The 19,823-nt window shown below is 39.2% G+C and overlaps 2 protein-coding genes across 2 annotated transcripts in view; one reads left to right on the forward strand and one right to left on the reverse strand.

Moving 5' to 3' along the window:
• crybg1a (crystallin beta-gamma domain containing 1a) overlaps positions 1–7,695 on the reverse strand; it is a 50,348-nt gene extending 42,653 nt beyond the window's left edge. The window contains exon 1 of the mRNA XM_061063286.1: positions 7,306–7,695. Coding sequence (XP_060919269.1) covers positions 7,306–7,643 — 338 coding nt within the window. The 5' untranslated portion in view covers positions 7,644–7,695. The remainder of the gene's footprint in view (positions 1–7,305) is intronic.
• Positions 7,696–11,383: 3,688 nt separating this feature from the next.
• ccr6b (chemokine (C-C motif) receptor 6b) lies at positions 11,384–17,641 on the forward strand. The gene is made up of 2 exons (XM_061063160.1): positions 11,384–11,617; positions 15,234–17,641. The coding sequence occupies exon 2, from the start codon at positions 15,243–15,245 to the stop codon at positions 16,326–16,328; it is 1,086 nt and encodes a 361-aa protein (XP_060919143.1). The 5' UTR covers positions 11,384–11,617; positions 15,234–15,242; the 3' UTR covers positions 16,329–17,641.
• Positions 17,642–19,823: the final 2,182 nt, after the last annotated feature.

Here is a 19,823-nt window from a genome sequence, read left to right on the forward strand (position 1 = left end):
AAGTCGGGGACATGCTAGTGTAAATTCAATTTGACAACTTGACATGATCAATAAATCAAGCCCAACATCCTTTGTGCATTCTTATAGCCCAACAAACTTCTATAAATCCATCCACAAATACTGTACAGGAGATGGTCAGTGGCTTATACTTCAAATTATGACAATGTAGGTACCTTTTTGGACAGGTTTCCAACATTCAGCGCTCAGTGGTCAACACCTGGTTAAAATTGTAATAACACTTCAGAAAAGTCCAGTAGGAGAATCAAAACAAAGCTTGTGGAAGAGCATTTCATATTTCATGAGTTTTTGATGGTAACCATGAAATACTTTAGGATTTTATTTAAGGAGCTTTATTTGAATATGATTCTTTTTCAAATTCACAAACAGGTAGTTTCTTTTCATGTCATTTTCCATGTACATGTCAACATTGTGCAACAGGCTGTTCATTAAAGTACCTGAGTGACATTTGGCCCATGTGGATTTGACTTTCAAGAGTTTTTGTTATTTCTTTACAGAAAAAAAATATTGAGATATAAATCGTGTATTGCCATGCAGCAAAGAAATACCCAGATATAATGTTTAGTCCATATCTTACAGACCTTCTGCCCCACCTGACTTTTAATGCAAAGCAAAACAATAACCTAGAGGACAACCCCCAGAAACTATTTGAGAGGGGTACATAAAAAGTCATAGGGGCAGCATTTGGACACTGACCAAGCTTTGTGCACAGGTTGAACAAGCAGCCATCAAAGAGTTCATGTGAAGAATGATGTAACTGCTCAAAAAAAGGCTCTGGGCCAAAATAATAAATGTGCTTGACCCTTTGTCATACAAGCCTATGTGGTTTAAGTAAGCTCTGACCCTCTAAGGCTGCACCAGGAGTTGTAGATCCTGACTCCATGCACATGTTGCTTGTTTCTTACTTACTAGTCTTGTTCTGCAGACAGACATGACAATGCATAAATTCAAACTATTAACAAATATGCTAACCCTGTGATAGGGCCCACATTTGCTTGCTTATGGTCCGTTTGGACCATTATTTTCATTTGAACCAAATATCTGGACCAGTCCATGACCATCAGAACTACATAAACACCAAAAATGGCACAACACTACTGTAGCATGGTTGGAAAAACTTTCTAATCCTTCCAATTTAAGTTTTTAATATTATGACCTGTCGGGGTCTTCAGAGACAAACATGTCACTAATAACACCACATCAGAAAATAATGAACAGATATGATTGAAGCTTGGTGAAAGGAAATCTAATCTATATAAAATAAAAAACTCGGTACAAACTTCGCTAAGTTTGTAAAACCAGGTTATAATTTGCATAAAGGAGGATATCAATGATTGCATTAAGGCCTGTTTGTTGATTCCTGCATTGCCACGGGACCAAAGGTATTGTCCACAAAAATGTTGACTTGTTCATTTTGGTTTTTCTCTCCACACCCTCACCTTAGGGACCGTCTAGAAGTGAGGGCATGAATCCACAGTCTGTGCGGATTGGTGTGACGGGTTTATCTAGTCAAAGTGGAAAAAAGATTGTACGAGCTATAGTCTTGACAGTTTTGCATAATGGAGACACTCTCGACACATATGCTAACACCCTCTGTCTTGAAGCCACTGGATGTCTTATATCACAGCACTCTGCTTTATCACAGGTGACAGCATTCAAACTCTCCATTGTGACCTGTATCACTGTGCAGGCTGGCCCTCATTGGGTCAAACAACAAAGTAGCACAGTATTCTCTTAATTTACAGGGCACTCATTGGTCAACGTCCTCTGTTACTATTCTCATGTCTACCAACAGTTCAAGCCAAACAACCAGAGCTCAAAACTGAATCACCTTAGATATGCAAAGGTTTAGGAAGGAATAGGGAAAGCTGCTTTTAGTCTTATCATTTTCAAGCTCAGCTGCCCTTTATTGTATCATATAGCATTATTAAAATGTCTGAAATAGTTAAGGAATGTTACTGCAACTGTTCTAAAAAGAGAATTAATTAAAAGGGACAATCGTTTGCAAGTATGAAAATGTGTTTATGTTCATATTTTCAACTCTGTCCATATATTTAAATTAATTTTTGTTAACTTGTTAACTTGTATTGCTGCAAAGCACCCTGGGAAAGAGGCCAAAGTCTCAGTGGGTCCACCTGGCTCAAATAAAGGAGGATTCAAATTATTTTGATTCCTCCTTTATTTGAGCCTCCTACATACTTTTGACCTCAATACTTTGGTTAGAGCTATCCAGTGGAATGGATACCTTAACATCACACAGCTGATACATAGTTGACTAAGATTTGCTCCAGTTGCAATCTTCTTCTTAAGCCTCAAATATTATCAGTGAGTAGACTGAAATTTGACTGTGACCTCAGTGCAAGGTTAATGTCAAGTGCTATACATGTTGAGGTAAAAATGCTCCAGCAACACTTGTAGTATGAAGATATTAATTTGATTAACTTTATCAGCCCACTCTCCATGCATCTTGGTAGTTGGTGAAGTTGTGACAGAAAACCCTCCACTGCTTCTCGAGTGCTTTACACTTCACATTCCAGCACGTCAGCAGCCCGGACCCTCAAAAGCCCTCTGACATAATATGTTTCTGTTATTTTGAAAAAGACGGAGCAAACCAGCCTCAAACGTTAGTGTTTCCATTTTTCTTTTCGAGCCGTATGATATCTGCGTCTGTGCCTTTAGGGCGAACACCTGAAAGCTGCAGGGGTGTGTGTTTGCTCAGTCCTGAACTACTGGACTCAGCAAGTCCTGAAACTGACAGAGAACGGAGATAGATGTTCAGGACTAATGCTGAAAGTATGTTTGCATCTTTCGATCTTGTTTTTCATGTTTTTATTTTTAAAAGAGCTGCTGTGATGACAGTCCCATTTCAGACTTCTCTCTAACAACAACATCTGATATATTTACCTATCTTAGCATGTAAGACGCTGGAATCATTAAACGCCTTTTGTGCTTTTCAGTTACTAAAATGCGATTTACAAAAGATTTTCTTTCTGTTGACTAGTAGTTGCAGTTCTATTTATTATTAGTTTTTTAATAAGGTTCACGTCACAATCATCCTCCCTAATGTAGAAACAAGAACAGACAACAAAGACCAGCTCAGCTCCCAGGCCCTCAGAGAGAAACAGAGTGAATTTTTATCGTAGCTGCTGTTGTCAGTCTTGCAGAGACTAAAGAGACTGAATGCGTTAACTTCACAGGCTGTGCTGCTTTTGATGAGCAATGACGCAGCTTAAAAAAAAAAACAAGATGCAGAGTTTTGATGGATGAAATGGGCCTTGACCTGGAGCATTCTCAAACGATCATTTGAATCGTCTTTTCAGGGGGCCAGCCTCAACTTCAATCTGAGCTGAGCAAAGTGTGTATCAGCGGGTTCATCACAATGCATACTTCTAAGATACTTCAACATGCACCAAATGCAGTTTTCAAGGCAAATTCCGATATTTTCCAAGGTCTAATCTGCCAGTTCCACTCTCCCCCAACAGGGTGGATGTGAAAGGACTCATATCCACCCTGCTCACATGTTAGTTTTTGGGTCAGTGTGGCTGTCATTTTAGTGTTTTTTTGTCGCTGTGCACATGGCATGAAACTTTGAGATTGGCACAGCATTGGCTTTATTTGTGAAAACTGGCCTGTCCTCGATCACGGACAAATAGGCTGAAAATCGGCTGATCCTGGTCATCAGCTAGTCGAACAGTGCACCTCTGATTCTAAGTGTTACTCATATAACTGTATGTAAATTATATAAATTATTCTCCCAGCAGCCTAATTCAACACAGCCTGTGATCAAATATCAAAGCTGTATTCCTTCAAAGAGACATTGTGTTACACTTGAAAACTCCCCTGGTAAAGGAACTGTGCTCGCCTTCAGATGTTCTGAAACCAAAGTCCAATTAATTCCATCAACCTTCTGTGACTGAGGGTTTAATGCAGCCCTACTTTTGAAAAGTCAAACAGATGTGTTGAAGTGCTAATCTCTCTCATCTGTTGCACAATGTGTGTGCAAGGTTTGCTCACCCTGTTAGATTAATATTTACTCTGATCCAGACCAGCCCAGACACAACAACAACAACAACATGACTGAGGCTCATATAACTGGATTCAACATGAATATGTGTCATACTTGCACGGCAGGTTTTAAGCTTCCCTTGATATCTCAACAGCATCTCTCATCGTTTGCTAACCTGACATCATGTGACATTAATTACTGAGTCAGAGGCAATGGACCACAACTAGTCAACAAATGGATTCAAACACAGAACATGATGGATTTAAATATGTGCTGGAAGAAAAATTAAAAAGACAACCGGGAATGTCTCTGCCACGATTGGGAGCAGTTGAGGTTCTTTGTGAATCTTTAATTTATCCAGGGAGGAGTGACTCAGCACGGATATTTCTGCTCTACAGTCAAACAGTTCACCACACTGCTGTAAAGAAGCTGAAACACTTTTGATCAAGGATCAAAAGAGTTGAGTTTATGTGCCTGGCCCCCAAAAAATGGAAACAGCATGGCTTCAGTCTAGGGCTGGGTATTTCCCACAACTCCCAATACGATACATATCACAATACAGAGGCCATGGTATGATACATATTGTGATATACATTGATTTTGGATAATGACCATGTCCTACACAGAATTCACTACAACAGCTGTTCTTTAATGTTGAGAATAACAGCAGAGGCATGAGGATCCTAAAACTTAAACCACTCACTTCAGGACCTCAGAGATCCTAGAAATACATGAAAATATTTGAATCCCAGAGCTGTGGCTATGGTGTTATTATGAACTGCACCAAAGGTCAATTGTCTTTTAAAAACTGTCATCACAGCTTTGCAGCTGTACTGATTTTTTTCTACACAGCCCTAGTCTATGTTTCAAATACAGTCGTTCCAATATCCATCCGCACAGTTTTGATATCCATCAAAATCTGGGCAGGCCAATATATCAATACAGCAATCTATTGATGTCCTGACTGGTGTGTGATGCAATTATAGAATCACTGGTGGTCCAAATATTCATATTTCAATAAATAAGAAATACAACACTCAAAATGTATGTGTGTTTCCCCTACCATTATATTAGGGGTGAAAGTGACACCAAGACACAGTGAATAAATAAATCAACTCTGCACTTTATACCTTTAAGGGGCATTTAAAATTATTCAGTTAATCTGATATCTTGGTGTATCATTATATGTTTGTCTTACAATAAATTTATTCACTGTTTTTTTGTGATATTATCGTTATGGTGGTCCATGTATTGCACTTTGCATCGTTTCCTGCATTACCCTGTGAATGCATGGATCCAACGCCAAGAGTCCAAAACAGCCAAAAGTGGGCAATCATATATCAGTCTGTCAGTCAGTCTGTGCACCAATCCTCTACGTAAACCAAGTTGCGGTGTGCTTCATTGACAATTTACCACCTGCATTATCCATTGTAAAGTGTCAAAGACGAAATAACTTCAGGTAATTCATCTTGAGACAATAGTCTGAAATAAACAGTGCACAGTGTTACTGTAGTTGGAAATGTGACTTTAGCCTGGTTTAAAAATAGCCGTTACACCTTCATGATCTTTTCTCCTCAGTTCTCAGTCAGCACATCACGTCCAGCAGGCTGTGAGCTGAGCTGCTGCTAAAGCCTTAACGAGAGTTTGAAGAGGATTAAGCTCCCTTTTCCAAAACAAACAGACCCTCATTAAAACTGCTAAAAACACTGAATGAATCAGTGTCACATTTTTAATCCCTGAGTCTCTGGGGCTCTTCTGCACACAAAGGAGAAAGAATGGTGTAAAAAAATAGGTTTTATCTACACTAAAGATTTATTTTCATCTTCTTGCTGATTTAAAATGTAAACGATAGGAAAGGTGTCATGGCTTTCATTCTCTGTGTATTTGTTGATGTTGTCCAAAGGATTCAAACACCACACAGCAACAACAGAAACCATGAGACATCATCAGGGTTTGTTTTCAACAGCTGTTTTCATTGGTATTTGGACAGGTATTGGTTCTTATAATGAGCCAGTTAATATATTCAGGTTTTGCTATCTGTGTCCAGAAGAGGAAAAAGCATATTGCAACTCCCGTACTTTCACATTTCCATGCAACAACTACTCACACAGTGTTGTCTTAATGTGACAAATCAAATATTTAAAGTGCACAAGGAGAAGCCACACACCAGAATCTCTTGTTCTGTCTGACGGTTGATTCGCTGCATTTTTCAAACTGTTACCACCAAAAGTTAAGCATGACTGTACTAGTCATCATGTCATGCCACAGTGGTTAAAAGTGCCAGGGGGATAAACAGTCCTCCTGTAACATGTTTTCTACTCACACACGTTTCTTACTATACTGTATTAAGCACTGGTTTCCAGGAAGGAAATACAAGGAGCCACTATGGGACTTTCCAGTCATCCAATTAAGTTGATTATTGATTGAATTGCTGCATATTGTTAAGATGGCAAACTAATCAACAACAATCGTTTTAAATAGCGAGGTAGATTTTGTTAGTGTGTCGTCAGGTTATTATAATACCTTTCTTCTTACAGTCCTGGTTTGGATATACATTCAGTGACATTCCCAGAGGGATGGCATGGGCCCCTCTTGATATCTGATTGGCCAGCCCAGGTGCCACCCCAAAATTAAGAGGCGAGACTTAAGTTCAAATCAACGATTCTGGCGGTCTTCAACAAGCTATTGGTACTTTCACTTGTAAATCAATACTTTTCTCTTTCTTTCCATAAAAAAATTCCAAGAAAATACTCGTGCACACTGTCTAACTTGCAATCAACCCCCAGGTGGGCCACCCTAGTTACAAAAAAGTCTGGACTGGCTCCTGTATATATTGATCTATTATTTTCAGCAACAGAGAAAGATCCTTGCCCTTTCTAATTTGACTGGTCATTTTAATTCCCTTGAATTTTCTCTGTAAATAATTATATTCTACAGAAAAATGCTGGTTTCAGTTTGTCTCCTTTCCACCTAAACAGACATGACAATAACAAACCTTATGATATTTATATTATTATTATTATTATTATTAAGGTTTGCAGTTGTGTCCTCTATAAGTCTAGAAAACATTAAATGTTATTGTCTTTATGAAGAATAAATTAAAGTGGTATTGTGCTTTAACATTAGTTTTGTTTATTTAACAATATTAATATTTGGAAGTTCATGAAGTCAAGATTTATCAAACAGTCTTTTAATGTCAATTTAACTAAAACTGAGTTTCTTTAATAAAGAAAAACACAATAAAAACGACTGAATAAAGTAATAAACTTGTGTTATCATACCTGAGGCTGTGGAAACTGTCCAGTTCATCCGTCTCGGGGAAAAACACCTCTTCCCCTCCTCCTTCTTTCCGTTTGGATTTTTTCCGTTTCAGCTTGAACGACAGCAGCCGCCTTCGCTTCTTTTCTTTCGGGGAACCGGGTAAAACATCACCGGGCAGAGTGAAGTTGTCTCCCGGGCTGAGGGGAACGGGGCTCGTAGGTAAAGTCTCCGACTTGCGTATGTCGCTGGTCGCTTCTCCATCCTTCTTCAGCGAGGTTGACCGCTTGAGCTCTTTGCTTTCTTTGTTTTCTTTTGTTTTAAATAAGTTCTTCACTTTCAGAGTGCTGGACTTACTCATGGTATCTGAGAGGAAAGTCCTGTCAAATAATGCGCGTGCAGAGGGATGAAGGCGCGAGCTGAATTGTCCTACTTTCTGACTTACAGAAGGAGTGACTCACGAGCAAACCTGCAGAGCGGGTTGCCGCGTGCGTTTGGACATGCCCACATTGGTCGCGCGCGCCTCCAGGTAAACGAAGCATGCACAACAGCAAGAGTGTCGTACTTAGATTTGCAGAAGAAGAAATTGCACTCCCTGCTGTATCCTTCTAAGGGCCAGATTTACTAAAGGTTTGCGTGTCTTAAAACTGTGCAAACTTGATACCACCAGCAAATAAAGTGCTATCTGATCTACTAACGGCGCGCAGTGAGGATTGCGTCTTTCAAATGAGCAAAACAACACGCATTGACATTGATTTCTTCCTATTTCCCTCTTTTCGCCAACATTACATGCGTCTCTCCCCCTGCTCGCCCCCTCTGGTGCGCTCTTCTCCACAATGCGCGCGTCTCCTCCCTCTACAGCCCGCTGCTGTTACTCTGTAGGACGCTTTGATTGGGGGACCTCACCACTGTTTGTACCCCCGTCTTCGATACTTCTTTCCAGTTTGCCTCTCCCACTAATACCTATTTTGCGCTTGCAGTCATCCTGCTTTCTGTCCAAACTCTCCGTGATGTAAACCAGTAGAACACGCAAAAACCTAACTTAAATAGTTCCGCCTCCACAAGGTTTGCACCTGGTGTCATTCACGCAAATTTTCTTAGTAGATCACCCGCAAAACGCCCACCAACCAAACATGCAAACTTTTGGAGTGAACACGCAATTTAGTACTCTTTAAATGGGAGCTTAGTAAATCTGGCCCTTAGTATTTTTTTTTTTTTTAAACGCTGTAAAGTGTTGAACTGGTTGATTAAACAATTACATATTCTATTTTGTCTTTTTGTTCTCCTTATTAAGAGCAAATCAAACATGAATTAGCTTTATAGGAATAAATAGGTCTCTATAAGTTGATTGTATTACTCTTACCCTAACCATGGGAGATAATAATGTAATAAAAAGTGGGGTATATTGTATTACTTAACACTGCACTAGCACTTTATTTTTTTGTTGAACACCTCTTCAGTCTTGGCAATTAATGACCTGCTGCTTTCCTTAAATGTAGCTTTATTGTGTCTGTTTTTACTGTGGACATGTTTTATCTTAAAGATATGTTTTTGCCTTTTTACCTTTATCAGATAGGACAGTTGAAGAGAGACAGGAAATGTTGGGAAGAGATAGTAGGGGATGACATGCAACAAAGACTATAGCCTCTGTACACGAGGTGCATGAGATGGCTGTGGCTCAGCAACCGGAGGGTCGGGGGTTCAATCCCCAGCTCCTGCAGCAACATGTCCGATGTGTCCTTGGGCAAGACACTTAACTCCAATTGCTCCTGCTGCTTCATCAGCGGTGTATGAATGTGATCAGTTATTTCTAAATTTAGGTTAAAATGTTTCCTACTTACACTGTTGTTAATTTACTGCTCTGTGTGCCTTTGAATTGCCCCCCGGGGACAAATAACGTTTTTTGAATTTGAATTTGAATTTGAATGGCCACTGTAAGTAACAAGTAGTAGTGTGTGAATGTGTAGGTGTGACCTGCAGTGTAAAAGCACTTTGAGTAGTCAGAAGACTAGAAAATCTTTATATAAGCTCAAATCCATTCACCATTTACCAGCGCCCGGTGGACATGTTATATTTAAAGTGTGTTTAATGGCATATATTTGCAAGAGAGTCAAGGACACATTTCTGCAGTTTGCATGCAACAATAGACAATCAACTATGTTCTGTTATATTCTTTTCTATTCTAAAATATAACTAATATTGAAAGAAAACATCAGTATCTGCACATGACATAATTAAGCTTGAAAATAATTAAAAATGTCAGTGTCAATCATTTACTTTTATCATACTTCATAAATAATGGTCTTGGTTATACAATTGGGATTTCCTTGAATCAAAGACACGTGTACCCATGTGATGTGGGGCCGCACTAATATTCTCCTCAGTGGGTCGGCCTTCATGAATTACCCATGCCCATGATGAGCTCAATGATAATCCTATAGGTAGAATTTAGCCCACCAAGAAACCAGCCGATACATATTTGTCTATATATTTTTATATGATATTATTATATAGCCTATATTCTATATATTAACGTATACAAATGACCTACTTTAAGCTTAAATCATAACCACATGAATTGTGTTGTTCTCTCACATGTGTGTTGTTCGCTCGATGCAGCTCTCAGCCTTTAAAATCTCAACCTTTCCAATGTAGTGACACCTTGATGCAAACATGCCCTTTAATTTCCTCTTAACACTGTGTAATGATAATGCTTTAGTGTCTGGATGCTGCTTGATGTGTGGGTTTGAATATACAGTGTTTCCTCTACATTAAAGGCGTGGTCTCCCTTGTTGCTAGGCATGACACGTTTTTTTCAGAAGCTGTGATTGGTTCGTCCAACAAAATGAGAAAAGCTGCTCTCTTTAGTGATAATGGCATAGACAGACAGTGACATCGTTTAGGAACAATCAAAGAATCCAAAGTCAGACATTGTTTAACGTTTGAAATCATCATACTGATCGTTACATCAGCTTGTGCAGAGTCTTAATTAAAGATTGGATGCACCTGTGGAGGTAACCACATGTAGTGGGAATGGGTTTATTAAACATTTTGAAGGTTATAATGGTTTTAAAGTATGGTTTACAATTGATCACACAGAGATGTTCATTTCATAGTGTTCATAATTATTAAATGTCTGACTAATTTCTAAGATTGGGCCTAAACCATTTCACTGTCCGTCTATGCCCATTATCACTAAGAGAGCACTTTTTCTCAAGTTTCTGGATCAACCACTCACAGCTTCTGAGTGTCTTCTCTGATTTTTTTGTTTGTAATGTTTCAATGTCATCGTCTATAAATGTCCCTGAAACAACAGCTCCATCTGTTGGTCAACTTAAAATAAAACTCTAGTTTTATTGAACATTGCAGCCTGGTAAAAATATTTTTATTTTCATATCCCTAACTAGGCAAAATAAAGCTAAACATTGCCATAAATATATATTTAAAATGTTTTCTTTTCTTGATTGAAATAGGAAGAAAAAGTAAAGGATTCATGAGGTTTGATCAGCAATTAATAATCAAATATTAAAAAAAATAAAAATTGGGAGATTCCACAAGAACATGTCTGTCAGTACAACCCCACGGAAGTTTGAAGTAATTAGAGATAGTTTCTGAGTATAGGAGGTTTGTGTGGACACAGGTGTGTGTGTGTGTGTGTGTGTGTGTGTGTGTGTGTGTGTGTGTGTGTGTGTGTGTGTGTGTGTGTGTGTGTGTGTGTGTGTGAGAGAGAGAGGGAGCGGGTTGAACACCAACAATTACACTCCGTAGGCTACTTTGTAAAAATCACTCAAGAAAAAGATTACCGGTAATTGAATTAATATTGATGAAAAAGTAAAAAATGTGCAAAATACTGATTTGTCTTTGACTATGAAACTTCAGAAAACATGCCGATTTAACATTTACTAAAGAAACATCTTAAGGGAATATTCTGCCTTCATACACATCATCCGTTCGTACAAAGTGTTCTGCATCTTTCAATCAAAAATATTGCACGTCAAAGTCAAAATGTGCCGGCACACAAAGAGTTCTTCTGTTGACTGGGGCATTATGTAATCTCTGGGTCTGCCTGTGCACAGGGGTGAGCAGAACAGACATGAGTTTGAGGTCAGAAACAGGAAGATAACTTGTGCAGTCACACATTTCTCAGGGCTTGTGAGAGTGTGGTTTTAGGCTTTGTTTTTTCACGATTGTATCAGTGATTTTACCTTAAGGGCTGAACTCTTTCGTCAGAAGGTTTGACACAACCTGGGAGGAAAGATTTATCCCCTCATTTGAACGGCGAGAATCAAACCCAGAGGATAAAAGAATCACCTGAGGGAGAACCTTCTCTGCAAGGTAAGTCCTTAAAAAGACTAAAGCGCAAACTTACAACTGGTGTAAATATTTTATTTTCAGTATGGTGACCACATGACATTTTGATCCATCTTTATGTATTTATAATTTATCTTTTTTAATGTGTTTTTTTCTGTAAATTACATTATGCTTATGTGTTATGATAAAAAAACTGCAAACGTATTTGAATAACACAGAGGGAACCGCTTTAGAGAAATGTATAAGTTCTTTAAAATATATGAACACTGCGAGCATTCAAAGTGCTGAAACACGTCTGAACAAAAGGAACAAAACTTGATAACTTCCTCATTGATGATTTCTGCTCCTTAAATAAATATTTAATCTTATAGCGACATGCGAGAAGTGAAACAAAAGATAGCATCTTGTTTTCATATCTGTTCAGGTTTTTGAAGAAGTATGCGTGTAACGTGATTCTTGCAAACAGCGATTCACATAAAAAGATAAATCATCACCTTTGTATTATATTTCAATTTACAGTCAGTGAAGGTTGGTGGTTGTGATCTTCCTACACACAAACTGAGTCTCAGTGAAACATCTAACGACCTGATAAAGATCTCCTCTGCTTCAAAGAGAAGAAGAAGAAGAAGAGCAGAGTGCAAACACCTCCTGCAGCCTACCTTAGTCTGCAATCACTTATTTTCTAATAGGACTGAATTTGGGTCGGTCACTTATACAAGAGGAAAAGCTGAACTAGAACAAAAGCTTTTATCCTGATGTGATGTGATGAGATGCAGGGTTTTAACCAAACACCAAACTATTACATTTATTTTTTCAACATTCAAAAGAAGCAGTGACACAAAGAAAACTACCCAGAAATGTAAAGGAATAGTTGAAATGTTTTGTCATCAGACTTCACAAAATGTTACTTTCATGCTTTAGGAGTTACATTTAAAACATGTGCTCTTTTTTAAAGTGATGTGCTGCCTTGTGGTATGTCATGATTCCACTTTATTATACTCTATAACATGAACCCCATAATGCAAATACAAATATATATACTTTTTTTTTTTTTTTACATATTCCTCTCAAATTTTGTTAGGTATAGAGGTATTTATTTATTTATCAGGGACAATACATGTAGGCATTGTTACATCTATTGAAGTGCAACAGATAGGACTTCTAGCCATGGCTAATTTGTAGTCCTTGTCCCGTCAGGCTTTTAGGAATGAACACAACAATAACGCAGTAAAACATTCATATTTGATTTATTTGCTCATTTCAGTGTATGGTTTTAACGCAACATAAAATATTAAAATATGTTCTCCTAATACTGAAACACTGTCCATGAGAAAACAGCAGCAGGAAGAGGAAAACCTTTAATGCAGACATCAAAACTCAATTGCAGCAGACACAAGATAAGCAGCGACAAATATGCATAAAAACAAACAGTAAATATAGACACGCATCATTAAATTTCGCTGCCCTTTAAAAAGTCTGCAACATGTCTTCATTTGTTACATACCGCTTTGTAAGAATCAGAATCAGGTTTATTGTGAAGTACGAAATGTAACAAAAGCAAAACTATTCCTTTGTTTTAAGGGTTGTGGCTTGCCTTAGTCCCTCTATGAACCACTCCTGCTCCTCTCTGTCTCCAATAAAGCGAGACACTAAGTTTTTCCTGATGCAGGATCTGTCCACGACCCTGTCCCCCTGACTTGCACTTAGTGGACTCTGGGTTGGTGTGGTATAAATTCTGATATATGTCAGTGTGAATATGACTTTCAGAATATGTCATTTTGAAACTCTCGCCTCTCGTGGCCTGTCCTGCGGAGAGACACACATCCACCAGTACTCTATGGTACTCCACCAGTACTCTATGGTACTCCACCAGTACTCTATGGTACTCCACCAGTACTCTATGGTACTCCGCCACTACGCCAAAAGTTGCCACACTCTGCCAGGTCCCTCAGCCACCCTCCCAGTATCCGCAGTATAAACAGAAAGTGAGCCCACACATACTCCGTGCGCGCCGCGCACCACGCCGTGTAGATGTGTTTCCACAGCGTGCGCCGCGGTCCGTCTCTGCTTTTTCAATGGAGTACGCTGCAAGCACGCGTCAAGCTGGACAGGAAGTCAAACAAGGATACGCAAGGAGCATTCGGACAATTAGGCTACAAAATAAAATCGTATTTTTCATCACTTTGTCAACATTACGTCAAAACAGTAGAATAATGAAGGCAGCAGTACTCTTACTGTCTCGGAACTTAAATATAAAAGAATACATGTATAAAAGCAATATAAGATACAATATTATAACAAAAAATGTACAAAAGGTGCATTGGAGGTGCTGTATTTGTGCAATAAACTGGACGGAGCAACAGTTTCCTGGGAATGAAGCCAAAATATTTAGAGCCCCCTCTGCTGACTGGTTTCAGAATAGTTCATAGACCCCGCCTCCTTCAGGTGGGACGTGGCTCAAACTATAACATTACTAAGCGTCAAATAAATGTGTATCAAATTGGATTCTGTCACGAGAGTTTTCATGCTGATTCATGTCCGAGTTTTCATCTTTTCTGAGCAGTTTTATTCTAATAAGTAATTTGATGTTAAAAAAAAAAGCATATATAACGTCATGATCTCCAGCTCTGTGAACAAATCTGTCCTTACAGCTCCTTCCTCTCTAAAGGTGAGAGAAGGTGTAACAAAAAGTAACAACACAGTCATTTAACTTTTTGAACTGTGATGTCTGCTGCTAATCAACACTAGAATCTGAGGCCCAGGTTTGAATCCAGCCTGTGGCTCCTTTCCCGCATGTCATTCCCCACTCTCCCTCTCTCCCTGATTTCCGACTCTATCCACAGTCCTATCTCTCAATTAAAGGTACAAAAAGCCCAAAAATAAATCTTAAAAAAGAAAAAAAAAAAGTGTGGTGCGATCAGCAAAAGGTGCCTGTTGTCAATTCTGCGGCTCCACCAGCCGGCTCCCTTATCTGCATCTTGTCTCCAAATTATCTCACAGGTGCAGTCTGTCTGAGCCTGTGGGTATCTTTGCTATCTTTGCCTAAAGTGATAAACTGGTGATATATACATAACAAATGAGGCACAAAAAACAAACAGACAAGGTCAGGACAATGACTCCAAAATACAGTAAAAAAAATAAAACAAATAAAGACAGCAAAATAAGACATCAATAGACACACATCAGACTATGAACAGAAAAACTGCAAAACTATATGAAATACCTAAGAACTGATACAGGAAGTGAGATAAGCGATACAGAGAAAGAGAGAAGGGGAGGGAGAGAAGGTGCTTTGTGAGGGGGACTTGAGAGGTAGAAGAGAGTTGAAGAGTTGAGCAGTGGTATGTGTTGAACATGTTGATGTCATACAATGTTGTGGTGTGAGAGGTGAGAGTTTGTGTAATGATTATGTTTTAGCGGAAGTTGACTGCAGCTGGGGTTTTGGGTTGCAAGTATCTTAAATGATGAAGTTACACAAATTGTGCAGTGTGAAAAGTAAATACTGAAGTCCAGTGTGAATGTAACACATCTGAGGCAGCCTTAACACTAATGTACTGTTGTGACTCTGGTGCTGCATAAAGAGGCAGTGACAATTCTGTTATGAACTCTTTTGATGTTAATTGATGTCTTCTCCCTTTAGCTGAAAACCATGGAGCAGGTGACTACGACAGACTATGACTACAGTACAGATTATTACCCTGAAGAAGGTCCCTGCAACATGGATCTCAATCCTGTGGAGCTCGCCCAAACCTACATCCACTCCATCATCTGTGCCTTCGGCCTGATCGGAAACGTTCTCGTCGTCGTCACCTACCTCTTCTACAAACGCACCAAAACCATGACCGACGTCTACCTCTTCCACGTGGCCATGGCTGACCTGATCTTTGTAGTGGCTCTGCCTTTTATCATCTACAACGAGCAGCACAGTTGGCTGATGGGACATGTGGCCTGTAAGATACTGAGGTCAGCCTACAGTATTAACCTGTACAGTGGCATGCTCCTGCTGGCCGGCATCGGTGGAGATCGTTACATAGCCATAGTTCATGCTAGGAGGTCGTTTGGAGCGCGCTCAACCGCTCTCATGTACAGCCGCCTCGTCTGCTTGTCTGTTTGGCTGTTTGCTTTTGCTTTAACTGTGCCCACATTCATCTACACAGAACGCTATCCAGATCCCAACGGGGAGATAGGCAATTCAACTATGATGTGTGAGATGTATTTCAACAAAACAGAAACAGCAAAGCTGGTGAAAGTGCTCGTTCCCAGCCTTCAAATGGCCATCGGTTTCCTGGTGCCGCTGCTGGTGATGGTGTTCTGTTACTCCAGCATCATGTGCACCCTGCTGAGGGCACGGAGCAGCCAGAGGCACAAGGCCGTGCTGGTGGTGCTGGCAGTGGTCGTGGTCTTCATCGTGTGCCACCTTCCTTACAACATAACTCTGCTGACCCACACTGTGGCTCTGTTCAAAGAGAGGAGCTGCGAGGCGGAGAATGTTAAACTCAAAGTGTTGGCTGTTTCCAGAAGTGTAGCTTACCTCCACTGCTGCCTCAACCCCGTTCTCTACGCCTTCGTCGGGGTGAAGTTCCGGAGCCACTTCAGGCAGATTCTGTCCGACCTGTGGTGCTTCAGCAAGAAGTACATCTACTCCGCTCGCACGTCGCGCGCCACGTCTGACGTCTGCATCTCAGGCCGGGTCTCGTCAGAAGGTTTCAACAACATTTCGTCATTTAGTGCTTAAATACGCTGCAGTGCAAACCTCCTTCAAACCAGTGAATGAGCAGCTTAGCTTCTATACGCTGCTGCTTTGTTGTTTCTGTGCATATGGGGTAAAATTACTTGAACTGTCATTTCCACAGTTCATCCGTATCTGACTGATTATGAGTGTATGACAAATAGAAGTAAAGTTACACTGATGGTTTAAAGAAACACAGTTTTCAAAGATTTATGAGATAATATCAGAAGACAAAGTTATACCCAGTCAAAACCATCGACTGTATAAAACGGACGAAGTCTCACTGATGTCACCCATTGTTTTCCAAAGAGGCATTTTGAAGTCCAATGATGGCAGTCACCAAATAGGAAATCTCCACCTAATTAGATCAATCTAATAACAAAGAGATGGAGCTGAGGTGGGAAACAGCTACAACGGTCCCACCTGTCAGTCAAATCAGTAACACCCAGCATCAGATTACCATTTAAAATAAGATCTGCTGCCACAACTGAACAGTTTAAGTCATTTTTAAAAACCCATTTCTTTTCCTTGGCTTTTATCTCTAGTTGAGTGTTTTATCCCAGCAGCAGTGTCTACTAGAACTTTTACTATTGTTTTGTGTTTTAATTTTTGCTTTTACGTGTCTTTATGATGTTTTGGATGTAATGTATTTTGCCTAATTTACTGTACAGCACTTTGGTCCGCCTCGGCTGTTATAAATGTGCTATATAAATAAAATGATGATAAATAAATGACTTGACCCCAAATTATGCAAATATATGCATAACGTTTGGGCCCCTTAAAATAAAAACTTATGAATAAAAAAAAAAAAATGCACCCCTCTTTCAGTGTGTATAATAACACAAGAAAGAAATTAGCCTTTGAGATTGAAGACTGTAAACATGTTTATTTCTGCTGTAAAAACTGACATTTTAATATGGGACCTGATGGGGATTCCTTTGTTTTGTTTTTGTTTCACTTGAGGAACTGTATTTTTTTTAGCTCTGCATTTGCTTCTGTTTTTTTAAAGCCATAAATTGCCATTTGCTGTTAACGAGTTGAGCCACCTATTGTTTGTCGACGAAGCCTGTACTGTTCTGATGCCTCGCAATTTTGGACATAATAAGTAACAAACTTTGTTTGTATGCCTCTGAATGTGATGTTGATTTGCTTTTAAAAACATTTGAAGAAGCTCATTCTCCCATATTGCTAATCCTGACCAAGCAAAATGTTTGACAACCACACACATACCTTATTCTACAAGATATTAAACACTGTGCATATTTTGTATGGTTGTGTTCTTCTGTCACATTGTCTCAATAAACATTGTGTTTGTAAAACCGTATTTTCTTAAAAAGAGTTGATGCACAGTACAAATGAATGTAAACAGTTTCAGGTGATTGTAGAACAGGAAACTGGATTTTTCTTTAATCTCTTTTGTATTATCATCATTACATTAATCAGTGTATTTTAGCTTTCAAACCATTAAATAGGATGTCAGTGATTTTCTTAAACCAAAATGTATGATACTGTGATTTGTAAACAACAACAACTACATCTGCACCTAAACATCAAGTCATTCATTTCCGTACAAACAATATCTGATATCTGACTGATATCTGAAAACATGATATGAAACTCTGTGTGCAGTCAACCATGAACGAGGGTTTATATATTCTTCTGATGATCTTGATAAGGCAACAGAGGAAGCAGAAGTGTTGGAGCACAATCAATGTGACATATGAGACAGTCTGATGTTCTCACACAGTGTGTTTGGACGGGGAGAGACTTCAGAAGAGAGCTGACTCGTTAAGATGAGACGGACAGTGTTAAAAATTAGGAGGGCAACTTCTGAGAAAGCAGCAAGAGAGAGCTAGAAACTGAAGAAAATATCAAAGTCACATCCCTTTAAAAACAATCAACTCTTCTTCCTGTCTGCTGGTACATACATGTTAAAGTGTTGGGGAGAGGAATGCAGTGATTGCTGATGTTACTGATCAATCTAACTACCTTCCTCTGCCTTTCTTGAGCGTCTACCTCGGCAGCTTCAGCTTGTAGAAGGAATAATGAGCACTGAGTTACAGGCAGAGTTCAAACAGATATAGGGAGGTGGGCAGGGTCTACAAGATACTTGTTTGTTTTTTTATTTCGAGCATTTAAACTGCATAGCCTATTTTTTAAATACATGTATAATCAAAATAAGAGCTTCAGATATTTGCATATTTTCTTCATCCATTGTCTAGTATTTTGTAGAGCAAAAAAGAAAGTTGTTTACTTTTGGTAATATCTATGGTATTTTCCATAAAAAAAGATGATTACCCAATCTGCACTTTGAAGTGTTAACTGATTTAAAAAATAAAATAAAAAGCTTTCTTAGCTCATAACCTCATAACCATTTCCCATATATAACTTCTAGCATCTCCAGCTACAGCCGTTGAACACAAATGAAGCCACAATACCCTCTGTAAGTGTTATCCAGTTACAAACCAATACTAGAAAGAAAGCCACAGCGGACCAGGTTACCTTTGTGTAGTAGTGGAGAATCTGTCCCACAAAAGTGTGCCTGTAACCGCTTCAGAGACCACTCCACCACTACACAGAGGTAAGCTAGTCCCCTCGTGCTGTTTTTCTGCAATTTGTCCCCATTACACCTTGAATTACAGGATATAACCTGACACACACAGTGAACAGCTACCAACACAAACCAATACTACTTTGTTTAGTTGTGACAAACATAATGATGAGGCTGCAACAAAATAATAATCTGTTAGCCTTTGAAATGTCAAATATCATAACAGAATGTGCATCAGGCGCACAGGAGTCTGTGAATCAGGATGGAGCATCGCTTGTGTCCGGGTACAAAGCTGTGAGCCTCAGAGGTGCTACGGTACCATGGCCGTATATTTTGTGTCATTTTTAGAACACACAAGAGGAGCAGACCTTTCAATTTTGTTTGAAATTGAATAAAAATAATATTTCAAACTCTGAAGAATCCAAGAGTAATAAAATAAATTAATACGCAGACTGAAGATACCTCCAGTCCTTTCTTTAAAACACAGCTTTGATCCCTTTCAGACAGCATGTTCTTACCTGGTTACCTGGTACAAACAACTTTAGTAAAAACCAAACAAACATGAAAACTAGCACACCCGTCATCAGGCTCTATTACTTTGATTGGGTTTTCTGCAGAGAATGGGTTCTTTCTTTGTGGAGCATGACACAGAAACATTTTTGGTCATTTCCTGTAATAGTTTCAGAGAATGTCAAATGTGATGAATGCAACCACAAGTAACAAGAGAGGGTAATGCTGGAGGGGATTTATCAGCAAAAACAGTCAGAGTGAAACTGGGGACAGTGGCACGGAAAGGTAGAAAAGAGATGTTTTAAGTCCATACAGTAATGCCATTGATGCTTTACTGTATTGTCCATTAATATACACCAGCAATGCTCACAATCATCCAGAAACCTGAAATAAGAGGACAAAAGTATAATCGACAAATTGTAAATATGAGTAGCCGTGTT

The sequence above is a fragment of the Labrus mixtus genome, chromosome 18, assembly GCF_963584025.1.
Source record: "Labrus mixtus chromosome 18, fLabMix1.1, whole genome shotgun sequence".
Taxonomy (NCBI): Eukaryota; Metazoa; Chordata; class Actinopteri; order Labriformes; family Labridae; genus Labrus; species Labrus mixtus.

Coding starts and splice junctions, on each gene's coding strand:
- ccr6b (XM_061063160.1), top strand. CDS start 15,243: ATGGAGCAGGTGACTACGACAGACTATGACTACAGTACAGATTATTAC.